The sequence below is a fragment of the Podarcis vaucheri genome (genome assembly GCF_965113315.1).
Source record: "Podarcis vaucheri genome assembly, chromosome: 11".
NCBI lineage: Eukaryota > Metazoa > Chordata > Lepidosauria > Squamata > Lacertidae > Podarcis > Podarcis vaucheri.
Genome location: NC_138749.1, coordinates 32,177,966 through 32,196,900, shown reverse-complemented (window position 1 = coordinate 32,196,900; position 18,935 = coordinate 32,177,966). Strand labels below are relative to the sequence as shown.

Genomic DNA, 18,935 nt, shown 5'->3' with positions numbered 1-18,935 from the left:
TTTCAGTGCACTAGATTTTAGCCTAGTAATTTTGGCTGCTCAATATACAGTGAATATACTAACATGCAAAGTTTTCAGGATCCTCACCAGTGACTTTGGGCTTATCCACACTTCCTCTTGTTGCACTACTTTCTCCCAGGGAAAACTGCTCTTTAGCGCTTAATTGGAGCAAACGGCAATTAGGTTTTCTGTGGATTGCTGTTTGTTCCAATTTACAGCTCAAGACTAGGTGTTTCTTGCAGCTTTCTACCACATGCCGAAAGCATCACTGCCCATGCACTGTCTTCCTCTCTTTTGCTCTATTCTCTGACTACAGGCTGCACTAATTAAATCTCAGGATGCAGCTTAATTTAGGAAGGACCCCATGACCTGCCATAGAGGGGCCAGTGGCCTTGGTCCTCCCCTTACAGTTGAAGATGTATTTATTAACAGGGCACAGTCTTCTTTCTCTTCCTCCAATAATTACCATTTTAATAGAAGCTTGCTGATTAATAAAAGCTGCATGGTGCAGTTCCCCTCAGTTTGAAGGATAGCATTTGCCTAACCAGTTGATAAAATTGCTAAGCAACAGTTCTCTAGATTCAAAACAGCTCTTGGTTCTGGAACAAAAATAGAAGTCTATTCAAATTGATCACAGAATTCGTGCATATTGAAAAGAAAGAAAAAAAGAAATAATGTTCCCGAGTATAAAATTCAAGGACAGGTTGAAGCATGTGAATTCTCTGCCTATTATTGACACCCCAAACAGTCTAAAGACAAACTTTAGGAAATATGATAAATATGTAAATTTCAGGTAGAAATACACTAGGGAGGAAATGCCAAGGCCATTATTTTAATCAATGGGGAATACAGTGGAAAAACACTGCCATGCTTCATTCTAGCAAAAACAGCACGTATTGTGCACCAATAAGGTGTGCTAGATGGCAAACGTGAGAGAATGCTTTCACCTTTCAAAACTACAGATTGAAGCGTTTCATCCTTCTCCCAGTGTTGTAGCAATAGAACATTTTTTTAGCAGTGTGCAACAACACAAAATGAAAAAATAAAAACAACAGTAAAAATTTAAACACTACAAGAACAAAAGAAATACACAACCAACCACCTACCAGCAATCTGCTGGAGCAAATCATTCAGTTACCTGGTTGAAGGCAGATGACTGAAACCCACCTGCACTGTGCTGAGCTCCCCATTCCTCATCCCCCCCCTTTTAGTAACTGGCAAAGATGCTCAGTGCTGGAAAGTGAGGTGAGCCTCACTGCCCTGCCCATACCACCCTGCCAGCTGAACCTGCCAGTGATATTCTGGGAACCCTTTCTAAGCCTTCAGCTTTCATTTGTAAAACCAAGTCTCTAGTCCTTTTCAATGTGGCGATACAAGGAAAAGCATGCAGACTGAATTCGTCTCTACTGAATTGCTCTCTAAGAAATAATTTAACTGATGTAAGTGTATTGGATGACCTGCCTTTACAGACTGGCTCTTCTACAACTTATTCCTGGCCTGCTTACCACATAGTTTCTGGCTACAGGACTGGCACCATGAGCACAGTCATGGTTTTCTCAAGAAACCATAGGGCCCATAGATGGTGCATGGACAACCAGCGAACTGAACAGGTAAAAGTTTTCAAATATCTTATTTTCCAGTCTATGAGGTCATGGGGAGCACACCAGAAATGTGCAAAGAAAAAGCGTCCCGAAGCGCCAAAATTCTGGCACACTTTTTCTACACCAAAGCTGGTAAAATATACCACCAGCCCTGGCAGTGTTCCAAGCTAAATCCCCAGCACAGTTATTATATGGGGCTCAGATTTGGACAGGCACTCACCTTGGATCTACGGAAGCTGTCCAATCAAAGGTCTTAAGGCAAATTTTCTCTGTACCACCCTGTGTCCCAAACGCATCATTGCGCCTAGAGGCTAATCTTCCCTTGATGGAATTGCGGATTTTGCATAGGACACTTAACGATTGGTGTCGCCTAAACTTAAATCCCCCCGGTCTAATATCCCCAGTGCTGCAAGATTGTCACAAGAGCACCTGGACTAAAACTGTCTATCAAAAACTTCAGTCCTGTGGTTTATCACTACAACAGCTACTCACTTTGGGTTTTAGTAAAGCAAACAGTCTAATTTGTCAGTGCCTAAACGATATTGAGCGTCAGAACAACTTGGCCACAATAAGGAAATTTTGCCCATGGTATGACAATTTTCCACCTACCCATTTTGACTCTCTGGCACCCTATCTGCATAACCTAGCAATTCTAAAATACAGGTGCACTTTTACTTTTGCAAGATTGAATGTATTGCCCTTGGCTGTACTTGAGGGATGATTCCAACAGATTCCACACAAAAAACGCTTATGTCCCTGTGGAGATGGCAGTACCGAATCGGTGGCGCATGCCCTGCTGGCTTGCACTCTTTATAAAGACTTGAGGAATGAGGTTATCACCCCTCTTTTATTGTCCACTCTGGGTTGCCCAGTCACTGCCACAGTGTCCTTTCTCTTGGCAGATCAAGATGAGAAGGTAGACAGCAAAGGTTGCAAGGTTTTTAGAATAATATCCACTATTTGACTACTGATTCAAAACCCTAAAATGTTATTTTATATAACTGACTTTTAATTTCTGTTCTTTGTATATCATATTGTTGTTTTATTGCTATGGCCGATGTCTGACGCAAATAAAGATTCATAGATTCATTCATTCATTCACCATTCATTCACCATATTCAGCACAGTAATGAATATTTCAAAGATGTATTTGTCAATCATTTGGCCTGAAATCCTGTATCTTGTTATGTAGCAGCAAGCCCCATTGAATTCAATGGGATTTACTTCTGAATTGGTATAGTATTTCTCAGTTAGTTAAGCTTAGTTTTATGCTGCCTTTTGGACCAAAGTCCTCCAGAGGAGCCTGCAAATATTCGATTGCAAATACTGACTGCATTCACTTACTAGTGCTCAGTCATTCAACCCCCCCACCCACCCCCCAAAACGTTGGTACCAGAAGGCTCACCTGGTGGGCTCCCATGCCCAGCTGCAGCTGTAGCAATAGCAAAAGCAGAAGCAGGGGAAACGGAACAATGACTGTTGTCAGTCGCCTGTACTGCAAAGTAAATAACAAAAAATAAAACAACATCAACAGCAAGCATTGTTTTGTAAATGAAAACCACAAGCTTGGATATCTATCTCCATGTATGCTTTTATGGTAGAGGAAAAAACATTGTTCAAGCATGCATATATACAAGCAAACCTTCCTGCTGGAAAAACAAACATAACATTTTGTGATTTTGTTTTTGATTCAGCAAAGGCCTCTGCTAACAGAAAAGGAAGGAATATATATTTTGGTCAACTCCCCCCACCTCCTGCAGCCTCCCATGCTGTTCCAGAAGGGCAGCCAACCCTCCAGAAGACATTTTTAGGGGGCAGCATTTGGGACAGGGGGCTGGTAAAAATCCCCTCTCCCCACCTGTTGGCAGAGGCACCAGCTGGATCAAAAACATTTCCATGAGAGGAATTTAACTAACAGAATACGAGAATAGGAAGATGAAATATTTAAGGAGGAGTGGGAAATGTTTGTAGAATATCTGAAGAATCATGTTAATCAGGCTGAAATGTCAGCAGGGTTAATGTAAATTCAGCAGTCTAAAGCATTAAATATATAGGGGGAGAGAGAAATATGAACATAAGGGGAAATTAGAATATGAAGTATTAATTGATAAATAATTAGAACCATGGAAGGGGGGGAAGGGAAGTCAGTGATTGAATGAATGTATGGTTATAATCAATGAAATGTGAGACATGGTAATGAAAAATGATTTAAAAAATATATACGAAAAAGCATTTCCATGAGGGGAAGGCGCAATCAGATTCCACGCTCAATTTCTAATCATACTGAACTTCCGCATGGCCTGATTCCCAAGAGAGATGTAAAAATTCTACTATGGATTTGATTAAAAGAGTCATGGAGAAAGAGTTACTTCCGGCTCATGCAATGGAAGTGTTGGTGTCAGGACCAAGTTGTCAGTATGTTGCATCCTTTAAGCATCTGTTAGTGGGACACACGATTTACTGGAGTTCTACCAAAAGAATTTCACTCCTGGTTAAGCAATTTATTCACATCCTGTAATGAGTAATTAGAATACCATCTGTACATTTTCAGTGCCACACAAACAGACTTATTTCCCACTAACAGTGATCGGTATCATACATCTCATCACCATACACAGTGCACAATATGTCCCCTCAGTTTGGTTCACGAGAATCTGTCAGTTATAAGACTCAAGTCAATATTTTTCTCGAACAAATGTACATCTAGTTCAAAATATTGCAGAACATTTCATTGCATCCTAACGCAAATATGCTTTTCGTTCTCTTGCTGCTCAAATGCTAATCATGTGGAATGGTGTTATTCACATCTTCTTATTTTCTTACATTTTGCAGAAAGAGAACAGAAATAGATAGTAAACAAATTGTTTCGGAATTTATTATCACTACAAGGTCCTTTTGATATAACCATGCAATGTATTAAAGTTTTGCTTTTTTTAACCTTACCCCCTGGCTGTCGATAACGTAGATGTCGTGGAGTCGAAGGAGATCTACACGGAGAGAGCTCAGGAGTATCCACAGTTGAGGCACTTTCTGGGATAGTGCGATCCACTGATACAGATTCCAGAACCGCTGCTTTAAGAAGTATGCACTTTAATATAGAGACAGCGAGTGGTCTTTATAATTCAATCATAAAACATTTCACATATCAGGTATGAAATTATGCTACACCTTCTTAAACTCTAAAAACCAAAAGGTTGTTTTTTCAGTGTGCAAATTCTGAACAAAACAGATGCATTTTAAATGACTTTTTGAAAAGAAATGATTGAAACATTTGGTTTGAAAACAACAAAAACCCACTAATGTATTTAAATTAATGAGACCCTGTATAATGGTCAACTATAAAATCACCTTTAATATAAATATATGGGGAACAAAGTAATATTGTTCTTAAGACATTGATCATAGGACATTGATCAGTGGGGTCTTCCTTGTTCTGTTCAATGTTGATGAAAGCTCTGCACATGAAAAAAGATGGCTTTACATGCACATTTTTCATCACTGAAAATGATAAGCAATATATGTTCATGTGAAGTTCTATGTGCACATTGGGACCTCCTGGTGTTTGGGATACTAGCACTTACTTCTACCAGCCAACATCATTTTATAGTTCTGTCAGTGAACTTTAGTTTACGCTGCTCATGTTACATATTCTGAGACAACCCTTTAGGAAATTCGGGAAATAAGTTTATGCAAGTGCAACACCTGCTCACATAAATTTAATAGTATTGATAAAATATCAGGGTACTTGACACTGACAGAAACCAATGACACAAGTAACTATAAAGCTTATAAATAAGGGAATAAAGGACACCAATTTAAAACAAAATAGGCCGTACTATCAATAATGAAGATAGCTGTTTCATGATTTTGCATCTACTCAGACCAATGTCTAGTGGTTAAAGACAGGAAACAAACAATTCAACTATTAGATTCACCAGAATCTAAAACAAACAACACTGCAGAGTTTATGGATTCAAAAAGAACTGAGGTGAAAGAGAGTGAATGACCACTCTCTGCGTTGTGGTAAGAATTCCATACAATTCTAGCAGTGGTGACAAATTTATTTCATCTATTAGGTACCACATGCCATTATTTAAAATAAAATTGTCAACATCATTTCGGGTTGTTCTTATCTGCAAGACTGCCCTCAGTTCAATGTTGTCCTCACAGGTATTTGCTGTATCAGACCTGTTCAAATGCTGGACTGAAAAGTATTCTCAACTGTTATGTTTTCCTGTTGCCTTTTCTCCCTTTGTTGGTAAACAGAGAGTTTAAATCTGAAGCATAATTTGTCAAACTACATGCAAAACATAATCTCCCAGTGTATTACCCTAATGCTACTACTGAGTTTTCTCACTTTTGTTACCAAAATCCTCATAGGATTTGATACCTCTGCTTCAAAGGTCTTTTCTTACTCAAGGCTTCATTTTTTTTCATACAAAAATCAAAGTTATTCACCTAAAAACTAGGCAGATTATATTTAATTATTTTTACATGTATTCACTTTCCTAGCTTCCTTTGTTGGTGAGGGTTGAATTTAATTATGAAGGATAGAGTTATCCAATGTACTTCTCTACTGTATCAAACTCTTAATTCCACCTGAGAGCTTCTCTCACTTGTGTTATCAAAATCCTCACTGTATCTGATGCTTCTGCCTCAGGGGACACACCTTAACAAAGATTAAGGCTGCATATATTCTGCCTGTCAACCAAGAAAATAAAAATCAGCAGAATAAATCATGGAAATTCATTGTACTTGCACGTCTCTGTTTTGCATAATTCTGTTTGATTTTGGTGCTTTTCATTTACACAGTTAACATTCCATGTGCCTTATTCTTGATACATATTCAGGCAAGAAGTCACTAGCTTAGGCATCAGGAATAACTTACGTCATTTTTGTTTTTATTATTATTATTATTATTATTAAGTATTATTTTGCTTTTCCATTCTGCATAATGCTCATTGACACTGCTGAGATTATATAACTGGGATTCTGCTGTAGAACTAAATAATTATGTCAACAGAGAACTGAACTACGTGTTTTATCTCAGGCTATACATAGTTATTAGCTAACACAGTAGAATTTATTACATAGGGTACAGTCTGCATTTCAATAAAGTGGTACCTCGGGTTAAGAACTTAATTCGTTCTGGAGGTCCGTTCTTAACCTGAAACTGTTCTTAACCTGAGGTACCACTTTAGCTAATGGGGCCTCCCGCTGCTGCCGCACCACAATTTCTGTTCTTATCATGAAGCAAAGTTCTTAACCCGAGGTACTATTTCTGGGTTAGCGGAGTCTGTAACCTGAAGTGTCTGTAACCTGAAGCGTCTGTAACCCGAGGTACCACTGTACCTAACAAATGAACAGAGACTAGTAGAAAAAGCCAGCTGTAACTGTTATGCATAATAACAGATACTAACTTTTGCTGAAAATCTCCTAGGCATTTTTTATCTGCAAATGAGATCTATACTTGCTTAACTTCTTATTTGCTAGCAGTATTATTTCTGACAGCATTCCTTAAGCTTATTTAATTAATGATCGGCTAATTACCACTGACATTATAACTAATGTCAATCTAAAAGATCTCTTGTTAAACAATATATTACTTTCTATAGTGACAAATCCTTTGATGAAGACTGTATTAAGTGTCTCACCAAGGAGCTTTTTTTTTTTAAAAAAAAATATCATTTTCAAGGGAATTATGCTTTCTTCAGTTTTACAATAATTCTTGTCAGGTTTCTCCAAAGAAATAAAAAGGGGCTATGCTTGGGGGGAGGGGGGAGAGAAGAATACAACTCATGTAAGTAAAAAACGAAAATAAAATTGAGGCTGAGAGAAATTTTCATGAGCATCAGTTTCCAGGTTAAAATTTGCATGTTTAACCAGGAGAAGCTTTCGTAGAACAGATAAACAAATTACCTAAAAGCATCAATATGTTTCTCTGCTCTTTGTCCAATTCCAGGACATTTATCACAGCTCACAGAGATGTGTGAAGGTCCCCAAGGCCCATCAATTCAGCACCCTGTTCCCCAAATGCCTCTGGGAAACAGGTTGCAAGTGGGATGTGAGGCCAATAGCCCTTTCCTACTGTTCTTTCCCAGCAACTGGTATCCTGGAGACAGCCACCACGACTCATAGACATGGGTAAGTCCCTTTTTAAAGTCATCCAAGGTTGCATTCATGTGGCGTTTTATTCCGTCTTCCCAACTTTTCCCAAACTGTTGATTTCCGCATTATATCTGTGTTTTCACACAATATAAAAATGACTTCCAGAAATATAGCGGAATATTGCACAAGTTTAGTGCTAATTTTCATTTTATTTGTGAATAGATTTTTTTCTGAAAGTTGCACCGAAGAGGGAATTGCAGGTGCAGCTTGTCATGTAAGCTACACCTCCTGGGATTCTTTCTTCTATGCAGATATGAAAGGTGAAGGAGCCCTATAGCTATCCTAGAACAGGACCAGAAATTCCAGCCATGATTTGTTGAAATAATTGCTCAAGGGATCTACACAAATTGGGGGGGGGGGGGGCTTGCATCTTACAGCTCTAGAAAATCCTCTTTCTACATTTCTTGCATTGGTCTTTTAAAGGAGAAGGAGAAGAAGAGTTTGGATTTGATATCCCGCTTTATCACTACCCAAAGAAGTGTCACAAAGTGACTAACATTCTCCTTTCCCTTCCTCCTCCACAACACAACACTCTGTGAGGTGAGTGGGGCTGAGAGACTTCAAAGAAGTGTGACTAGCCCAAGGTCAACCAGCAGCTGCATGTGGAGGAGCGGAGACACGAACCTGGTTCACCAGATTACAAGACTACTGCTCTTAACTACTACACCACACTGGCTCCCAGTGAAGAAGAAGCAGCATGTGCCAATTTATTCCTCCACTGCTCCTTTCCCATTTGTGCACATAAAGGTAAGAGGATTTCAAGTTGTGCACTTGAGCAGTGGGTGATGCTCAAAACATAAGCATGCCCACCTCCCTTGTACCAGCACACCCACATTTCTTTGCAAAATAGCAACCTTTAATTACACAATATATTGTATATATAATACCTCTTCGGATGCTTCTCCTTAGTTTGTTGCAAAGCTCAATACGTGGATTCTCTGAGTTTTCATCTGCAAAGCCAGGACTTTGTTCTGGAGATGAAGGGCCTTTGCTAAGGTCCAATGGTACTTTAGATAGCGTGGGTGGTGGTGAAGTGGCAGGGCTGTATGTTGAGGTAGGACTACTGGCAAGAGAGGTCGTAGACAGATCTAAAGCCCCTATCCTAGAATTTAGTGGAGAACTTAGTGACAATTTTCTGGTTCTGACAGGCGAGGAAGTCCTAGAGAGTGATAGAGGTGGAGGGGAAGAGAATTTGCGGCAAAGGTGTGGTGATTTTGCATCAGCCAGGTGTTCTCCTCTGTTGTTTTGGTTAGTAGCAAAAAACAATTCCAAAGATCTAGGAGAGAAAGGAAAGGCCAGAACGGATTTTGAGCAGTGCATGCTAAAAGCTACTCATAAAGGAACACAGGTCATTTGTATTTTGGCATGTACAGGCAACTCCCCATTTATGCATATTTAGAGCACGTGCACATCGCCACAAACCTGGAAATGGCACGAAAAGGGCAGAAATGGCCCTAAAAGAGCAAGAGAACAGCAAAAATGGCGCGAAAACAGTGTCTAGCAATCCCATGAGCCTTTGCAAGTGGAAACCCAGGAGCCCTTGCATCAAACTTTGTGGAGAGTTGGAATTTGAGCAAGGAGATTTGGAGGGAGCATTTAATTAGTGTGATTTCAACTGGCTGGAGTTCAACCGCGTAAAGCTGAAATGGCACGTGTGAATTGTTGGGAGAGTGGGTTATGGGTTTGTTTTGTTCTTGTTTCTATTATGTATTCTGAGCTTTTATTTTTATGCTGTGAACTGCCCTGAGATCTTTAGATGAAAAGCAATATACAAATTAAGTAAATAAATGTGTGTAAGCTGCAAGCATAATATTGAAATATGGTTATGCGCATATTGGAAAATAAAAGAGACAAATTCCAAAACAGAACATCTACCATACCAGTAGGTATGACATGATTGGCATTACAAAGTCCAGGATGGATGTTTGAGCCCAGCTGGATTTTATTCCTTCTCCCATGGCCGAAAGAGTAAGCAGTATGTAAGCGTAAAAACAAACATATGTAAATTTGTTATCCAATGCATTTTGCAGGGTTTATTATGACGGGAGATCTCACGAGAACATAATGAGTAGAAAGGAACTCACCTAACAGGGATTGAGGTGAAAGGCCTTTTGTAAATATCCGACAGTTTCTCCAAGACAACTGCTGCAGTAGTAAATATGCGATAAGTATGTAGGAAAGTATTAAGGAAATCAATACTGAGAAATCGCAAGTCTGTTAATCTCTCCAAAAGGCGTTCAACGCTTGCATAACGAATCTGGGGCACTTTGCAGGAGTTTAGTGTTTTGCTGAAGCAGATGTCAATGTCATCTTTGTGAAGACGTGCATCAGATCTACATAATATAATTATTTAAAGACTATTATTAAACATCATTTCGTAAGTCGTACTCAGGGTTTTTTGTTTTAAAGATGCTGTCATTTTTTAAAATATTAAAGATAGTCTTTTCTATACCCTTACGCAACTCATACCTATGCAACCAAAAGTTAAATGTGGGATGTGTGGGAAAGCCCCAATGATTATTCTAGCAGAATGCAGTAGGATGTATCCCAAAATCCTTGGGGCTTTTGTATTTCATTTTTAATTTGTATTACTGTACTCAAAGTGGGTTTTATAATCAGGAATAAATGTGCTTGTCACTTCCCAGCCTCCACTGCACCATACATGGCCTTTCAGCAGCATTGCAGCTCTGCATGGGGCAGTGGAGAGGCTTGCAGTGAAAGGGATCTTGCTGCATAGGGGAGCACAGTGCTACCTTGGTTCTCAAACGCCTTGGTACTCAAACAACTTGGAACCCAAACATTGCAAACCCAGAAGTAAGTGTTCCGGTTTGCGAACTTTTTTTGGAAGCCGAACATGCTCCATTTTGAGTGTCATGCTTCCAATTTGAGTGCCACACTTCCATTTTGAATGCTACGCTGAGATCTGCCTGTTTCCATTTATTTTGCTTTTTTGTTTCTGCGGCTCTTTTTGTTTTGTTTTTGTGACTGTGTGGAACTCAGCTCAGCTACTGATTGATTGATTGATTGATTGTGTGACTGCAGTTTATTGCTTTCATTTTACGGATCAATGGTCTCGTTAGATAGTAAAATTCATGTTAAATTGCTGTTTTAGGGATTGTTTTTAAAAGTCTGGAACGGCTTAATCCATTTTGCATTACAGTGGCACCTTGGTTTACGAACTAAATCCATTCCGGAAGGCCATTCTTAAACCAAAGCGTTCTTAAACCAAGGCATGCTTTCACATAGCAGCGAGCGACTTAATTTACAAATGGAACACACTCAACAGGAAGTGAAACATGTTCTTATTCCAGGGCAAAGTTCACAAACCAAACACCTACTTCCAGGTTTGCAGCATTCTTAATCCAAGTTGTTCATAAACTAAGCTGTTCTTAAACCAAGGTACCACTGTACTTTCTATGGGAAAGTGTGCATTGGTTTTGGAACGCTTTGGTTTTGGAACAGACTTCCGGAGCGGATTAGGTTTGAGAACCAAACTGTATCACCCTAGTGCAAGGACTTTTAGTTATGCAACAGAAGTTCCCCTTTTCCTCCTCTCCATACGTGTCCCCCTAAATCTGTTCTAGGGTTCCCCTCAACCCTCTGGAGGGCACAAGGGGCATGGCAGGGAGAGGGGAGGGAGGGGAAGTTCCACTGTGCAAGCAGCTAATGGATCTACTTCACTGGATACTGCCCACAGTCTAAGGTTGGTTATGTCTGCTAGGGTAACACCAGAGTCTAAAGAAAATCTTAAAACAAACACATATAAAGTAGCACACACATTAAATGTAAAATTATAACAATGATTTCAAGAACAAAAACTAGTATATTACTATTCAGACTAATAGTTTTCTAAATCTTGAAAAGCAAACAAAGTAGGCACACAAATAATGCAGCATTTCCCTGTGAAACATGGGGTTAATAGTGCAGTGAAGTAAACAGCAAGGTTTCAATTTTGCATTTGAGGGATAATGCAAGAAGTCCCACAGTATGGCTGCATGTCGAAATCAGCAAACTTACTTGATCATATGTGGCACAGTGACTTTGGAGTTTTCTTCAAATACTATGGTCATTAAACCGTTGCACCGTATGTTGTCAACACACTGCATAAGATAATGACAAAGGGGAGTGGAAATATAGGGTGGTGATTTTTTTAAAAAAAAATCTTGTAAATCTCAACTGTTATAGTCACAGTAAATGAAAAGCTCTATCTGTTGAGCCAGAAGGAACAGAAAACTAGACTTACCAGAGTACCTGGCAATGGATGTCTTTTGAATAAACACTTTAACAACCTCCATAATGCTATTCCCTCCCTGTCATGATCTTAATGTTAAGGGGTACTCTGGTGTTGGAGACTCTCCAAGAAGGTCTGGTGCTGAGTAAAGCTTATTATGAGCCAGGCATGAAGGCTGAGCAGACTGATTGCGCTGGGTCAGGTTTATAGTGGGCATAACAGTGAACTCCATTTACCATTCCAAATCCCGTAATTACAACTGTGTGCCTTTACTAGTTCCTTTTCCTTGCACTTTGGAGATGTCATGATCATTGGTTATTCTCCTGCTATTTGCTGAGTTCAGCAAGGTAAATAATTCTACTGTTGCTTTGTTAATACCTACTGTCAGAGCTGCCACCCAGTCCCAGCTCACATAGGACCAAGTCCGCCAGCGTTCACTTTATAAGAGTCTTTATTAGGTTACAGGTTTCATTTCCGAACTGCAGCGTGCAGCTCTACACCTTCTGCCCTAGGTCGGCGAAGACCCGTCTGAGTCCCCGCCTCTTGCACACCAGCTTAATACCCTAGCCTTGCTCCACCTCCTTCGCCTCTCCCTACGTCTCTGGGTCCTTCTGCCCCCCTGGGCCTCCTCCCTTCTACTCTCCTCTGACGCTGACCCCCCTGATCCTTCTGCCTCCTTGCGGCGGGCTTTAGGACCTGGCTCACTCTCCGGGCTGCTTACTGCTCCAGCTTCCGCTGCATTTGAACTTGGCGCGCGCGCCCAACTCTCTACTTTCCTCTTAACCGTTGCCTCGCTCTCTGAGGAGGGCGTGACCACCCCTGACTCGTGCCCTCCCTCCTGCTGACAGCCTCCGGAACCCGATGCCTGGCTACCTTCCTCCCTGCTGCTCTCAGTCTTGAGCGTGGGTCCCGACTTCCAGCTGCTGCCGCCCTCAGTTATGAGCGTGGGTCCCGACTTCCAGCTGCTGCTCTCTGAATCTCCTCTGTTCCCTTCCTCCTGGGGTGTCCCCCCGGATCCCCCCCTTGCTCTGCTCACTGGGGCTCCCTTTTGGGAGTCCTCTGACTCACTGCTTAGGCTTGGAGATCTCGGGTCGTCATCATCACTCATTTTCCCTTCGGATTCCTCCCCCTCGCTCTCTGCTTCCTCCCTTCTCTGCGTCTCTGCTCCTGAACCCCTGACACCTACATTCTGTTACAGATGCCATACTCTTCAACATATTCTGTATTTCCAAATATCTGTAATGTGATGACAACCAGCAATGATTTTTTTATTCTTTATTAATAGAAAGGTGAAGTATTTGCTCCAGGACATTGCTTCAGGTGGGGGGATTTATTACGTTTTCTGCTCTTTTATGAATATTGAGCTTTTAAAAAATTATTTCAAGGGCAAATTCATGACTCAAATCCAATCCAAATATTTGTTAATATGATAAACATGGAGGTGGGAGAGAGCCATCAGTAAGTTTAATTCTCATCAATTTTGGTACAAAGAGGAGGAAACCAGTATATCTGGATATCCTGAAGGAACTTTGCTTTTTAGTTTCAGTCCCACCAATTAATCAGAGGCAAGTTCTAATCTGTGATTAAAGCTTTAGTTGATTAATGTACCAGTTAAATAGATTAAAGGTTGCAGCACCAATCATATTACCAAAGCAGAGGGGAAATGAATGTCCCTTTGTTTGCTTTTGGCTTGCTTCACAAGCAGCTTACAGATCACAACTGAACTGTTCTCAAGTAACTAGTATGAGGCTTGCAACCTTACAGGAGTTACTTTAAATGTAATTGATTGTGTTTGCAATTAGCATTTTTTCATGAAGTCGGATGCTGGTATTCATGTGAGAAGAGGGCATGGTCTGCCCCTCATTTGAAAAAGGGTTCGTACTCCACTTCATGGCATTCCTAACCCAAAATCATCCACCCCTTCGAAGAGGCACACATATTTTGTGCAGTTGGTGTAGCCTAATCTTGCATTCTCTCTCTTCTTAACTGTTTCTTCCTCCTTCACTATCAAAGTCTGTCTGTCTGTCTGTCTGTCTGTCTATCTATCTATTTATGTGTTGAACTAGCACCAGTTCAACATGGGCAAGTTACCATTTTTAAGTTGAACTATTTTGCACTATTTTGTTACTGATCGCACTATTTTGTTACTGATACCAAAATATTATATTTCCTACATATCAAGCCATGAAATTATTATTGCATGCTGAGTAAAACATGTAATCTCCAAGAAAGTGAAATTACCTGACTAATGTCACTTGTCCAGGCTGCTTTTTCCTGCCGTGAAGGGGCTAACAGGACAATGGTAAAAGGAGGTGCATCTGCTGGTTCAACCACAATCTTGAAGTCAAGATGTCCAAATACTTGCCCAGAACCTTTCGCTTCACAAAGGGAGCAAAGAACAAAGCAATTACAGATAGAAATCTGAGGTGCATAAAATCCTCAAGGCACAGCGCAGATCAATTTTGTTCTGCAAGCAGCATCTGTTTATGTAGTGTGGCAAGACTCCAAAGAGTGATTTAGGCCCCTGCCAGGGCTATTAGCAGAGTTACTTTTTCTACTTTGAACACTGGATTCCCAGGGAATACCACAAACTGTTTATGATGTTTATGATTTCAGAAATGGCTTGCCATGTAGCATGAGAAGCTGCTGATTGAGAAAAATAAGTTTAAAATGTTCTTCAGCTTATGAAACTAGAGCTTCGAATTCTGGTCCACATGTCCCTCAATATGAAGTTCTATAGGGATCTAACACGGGCACAGAACTCCATGCAAATATACCCCAATTTTGTTTAACAAAGTTTCATGGCTGCATCCCCACTACACATAGAGAATTCTACCTTCCACTGAAATGACTGGGAAAACCTACAGCAATGGAAAGCTTAGAGCCCCAGTTTATGCCCCAGGGACCAAGCAGTTTGCTCTCGATTCAAGAAGCCACCAAAACCTCATATGGTTTCTTGTTTTGTAACTGAGAGCACAATTCCTTTATATCTTTTACATTATACATGCCTACTTAGAGTTTAAATCCCACTGAGTTCAATGGGGCCAACTTCTGGGCCAGAGATTTGGGTCATAATATACAGTTCAATGATTGGATAAAATTATGGAATGAAAATATAAAATTTACGGCATGCACTGCGTTAAAGGAAAATGTTATGAAAATGGTTTATAGATGGTATATTACACCTGTAAAATTGGCAAAAATGTATAAAACATGTAATAAGTGTTGAAAATGTAAAGAAAAAGAGGGAACATTTTACCATATGTGGTGGGATTGCAAGAAGGTGAAGGGTTTCTGGGAATTGATATATAACGAATTGAAAAAGATGTTGAAATATACATTTGTTAAGAAACCAGAGGCTTTTCTTTTAGGAATAGTAGGAAATGAGATAAATAGAAAGGACGGTAAACTTTTCCAATACGCAGTAACTGCAGCGAGAATATTACTGGCCCAAAAATGGAAACAGGAACAACTACCGACGTTAGAAGAATGGAGAATGAAACTGATGGACTATGCAGAACTAGATAAACTAACGGGGAAGATCAGATATCTACGAGACCAAAAGTTCATTGAAGATTGGGGAAAATTTTCAGATTATTTGAAATGTATATGTGATGAGCAAATAACGCTAGTGGGATTTCAAGAAGCTCTGTGAATGATTGAGGAATATTGTGTTGAAGAAAATAAGAGGGTGAAGGTATGTAAATTGCAATATAAAAATTAGGAAATGTGTAACTGAAGAATTGAATAATGGATGATTGTTAGAGAGGCTGAAGGAAGTTCAAAAGAGAAAATATGTGATAAATTTAGATTGGATATCATAAATGTATGTTGGAAAATTAATAAAAATTATTTATTTAAAAAAAAAAAAGAGTTCAATGGGGCCAACTTGAAGGTATATGTGTCGAGACTGCAGTCTTAGTTCCTGTTGATCGCTGGATTGTGGTCCAAATCAGATATGATGCAATGACCCCCCATCCCCAGTCTGCCCAACTTTCCACTGATCCAACTTCCCAGCTAAAAATCATCTATTCATATGAAACAACTAGGCACACTCCCGTTCCTTTTATTGCAGGGCTTGACAACCTTTTTTAGCCCCAAGGGCAGCATTTAGTGGTAAGTACTGGGTCCCACTCAGACATACACATCTCTCTCTTTCTCTTTCTCTCTCTCTTTCTCTCTCTCTCTCTCTCTCCACCACACACACACACACACACCACAGTGAACCCACATACATGCAGAGAGATGTGCAATACAGTCTCAGTGATCCCTTGTGTGCTCCCCTTCATTCTCTAGGTGATTGGCACTGGGTAGCAGTCCTCCCTTCTTCCCTGCACCAAGCAGCTGGAAAGAGGAGATACTATTGCTGTGGAAACACAGCCAGATGGGCAGGGTATAAATATAATAATAATAATAATAATAATAATAATAATAATAATAATAATAATAATAATACTGCACACCTTCCTGCTCTCCAGTGTCAATTGTCACTGGCAATCAAACCCCTCTCAGCCTGCCAAACAGCTGCTGAGTATAGCACAGTTATGCTCATCCCAGTCTGCCTTCCTCTGGTGGACTGAGGGAAGTGGTTTTGGTGGAAGCAGCAGTAGAGGTTGACCAATTTATGGGAGGCAGGAAAGGCTTGTGGTATGTAGATTTCAATCCTGTGTTTTCTTGGGAGCTGCGACAGACACATTATCTGGGGACTGTATTCATTATATATTGTTCAGAAAAATACACTAATGTTTGTGTAAACATTATAATTATATTAAACAGTTTGATATAACTTACAGTCATCATCATTCGTATCAGCCTCCTCAATTAGTGTGCATTCTATTAACGAGAGAACACCTCCTGCCTAGGGATATAAATAATACCTTTTTCAGGAATCTATTTTATCCTCTCTCCCCCACTTAAAATTATGCAAAATTATGCAATTTAATGTTACACAGTCTCCTAGAAAGGATTGTTCCAATAGCTGAACACACTTGCAAAAATCAAGAACATTATTAATTCCAAAAAAACGAAGATAAATTTAAGCTGCATGTGTTCCTTTTTCCAATTAAAATAATTCTGCAGTGTATTAACCAACAGCATATAAAATCAATTTTACTGATAGGATTAATGGCATGGCACACTCATTCATACCAGCCTAGCAACTCCATGGGAGAAATATGTGAATATAATAAATAAGGTATCCGAATCCCAAACAGAAAAACAGATTAATGCAGACCTATTTTTTTCAGATTTGAATACATTACAGTTTCAATCCATATAGGGGAATAATTCAAGAAAAATATTTCACTGTAAAGTTATACTGGAAGGCTATATAATTGCAAACGGCATTATATATATACAGGGCCAGTCCAACCTTGAGCCACGTTAAGCCATGCAACCAGCTGGCTGATGAAGGCGTGCAATGGATGGTGTGTCCCTTGCAATAAAATTGTTCCTGTAACATTTCCGTGACCAGATTACAATTTCAATTACAATTAGTTTAGAAAAGCTAACACTCTGTTCAAATTATAAGTTTTCCCATACTGAGATACCGTTTCCAGGCAATTCTTGTGCATTGTCTCAGTGGCTCAGTTTACTGAAATACATAAAATCCTTCATGTCCTAAATTAAACTACCATGCAGTAATGAAATGTAACATGTAGTGAGAAACACCAGAATTAGGAACTTTATGCTCTACATTCCACCATGCTAAATGTAAATGACGTAGCTATGAAAACACTGTACCTTAAGTAGATGCAGCTTTCCTCCAGAGCTCCTTGTACAAATTAAAAAGTGTTTTGTAAATAAAAAACATTGTCTTTCTCCTTCTTTTTTCAAAGACAATGATCCCAGGCGAACTTTACTAAGTTTCCCCCTCTCAACGGAAGGTACTTGAATAAGAGTACCTAGTGATTACAAAAGCAAATGGTACATTGTAAATATAAGAGTAATAAGTGGAATCCTTCATATTCTATACCTCATTGTCTATTTGATATTATGTATATCTCTCTTAGCACACCATGTGGGGCAAGTAGAGATGACCATCCTAATTACACTGGTTTCACTAAAGTAGGAGTAGCCAGTGTGGTGTTTTCTAGATGTTGTGGCCAGCTCCCATCTTTGTCCAGGCAGCATGGCCAGGAGTGAGGCATGATAGGACTTGTAGTGCAACAAACACTATAATGGGTTACCCTGCAGGAAAATGTTTGACTGTAATCCTGTTCATAGGCTGTTTAAGGCCAAGTTAAGCAACCTAACTGTAGAGGGCTACAGCATTTCAATTACACAAAAAGAATATCAACTGTAAGACATAATTCAGCAAACAATAAAAAAAATTACTTCATTCATATTTCTTAATCACCCAATAACTAGACTCTCTGGGCAATAGCAAAACTCAATTTGCCTTTGCTATTCAAAATTACTTATTTTCTCTCAGGATAACAAAGTAACATAATTCCAACCACTGATCTTAAAGCAACCACCGGTGGGACTGATTACTAAAAGTTTGTTTTATACATCTCTAAAACTTTTCCAGAAGAACAGAAACATTAAAATAATAATAAAATAATAAGATAAAAGAATGACAAAACATTGATAATGGAAGTTCCTCCCATTACATGTCAGACAGATGCAAAAAACTGTTTGTTTTTTGTTTTTGATGCCTACTGAAGTCTGTTTTTCAACAAGTCTTGTAAATGGATTTATTTTTTTTATCTCATTCTGTGGACTTGTCCTCATCAGAGGTTACTGTGTGTTTGCTGCTGTTAACCTTCTCCTTTTTATTTGTGTAGTCCATATGACATTACCCTCAGACAACACCAGTCTTTATGCTTTTCCCCTGTAGATTTGGATTTACCCGATAACAGGGATCATCTGATAAATTGGGGAAAATTGCAGTCCAAACTGCTCCACTGATGGTTGCAGACTATTTGCTGCTC

At 39.6% G+C, this 18,935-nt stretch overlaps 1 protein-coding gene and 1 long non-coding RNA gene across 5 annotated transcripts in view; one reads left to right on the top strand and one right to left on the bottom strand.

The window, feature by feature from the left end:
* LOC309514730 overlaps window positions 1–1,606 on the top strand; it is a 61,030-nt gene extending 59,424 nt beyond the window's left edge. The window contains exon 4 of the long non-coding RNA XR_014212139.1: window positions 1,470–1,606. This is a non-coding gene — a long non-coding RNA (uncharacterized lncRNA). The remainder of the gene's footprint in view (window positions 1–1,469) is intronic.
* RASGRF2 (Ras protein specific guanine nucleotide releasing factor 2) overlaps window positions 1–18,935 on the bottom strand; it is a 93,329-nt gene that overhangs the window by 27,166 nt on the left and 47,228 nt on the right. For 3 of the 4 annotated variants that reach the window (XM_082191879.1, XM_082191876.1, XM_082191878.1), the window contains exons 10-17: window positions 17,743–17,903; window positions 16,792–16,858; window positions 14,242–14,378; window positions 11,787–11,869; window positions 9,854–10,102; window positions 8,657–9,045; window positions 4,545–4,673; window positions 3,007–3,096 (exon numbers count right to left, since the gene is read on the bottom strand). In XM_082191879.1, coding sequence (XP_082048005.1) covers window positions 3,007–3,096; window positions 4,545–4,673; window positions 8,657–9,045; window positions 9,854–10,102; window positions 11,787–11,869; window positions 14,242–14,378; window positions 16,792–16,858; window positions 17,743–17,903 — 1,305 coding nt within the window. The remainder of the gene's footprint in view (window positions 1–3,006; window positions 3,097–4,544; window positions 4,674–8,656; window positions 9,046–9,853; window positions 10,103–11,786; window positions 11,870–14,241; window positions 14,379–16,791; window positions 16,859–17,742; window positions 17,904–18,935) is intronic. The other variant, XM_082191877.1, reaches the window with a different exon arrangement.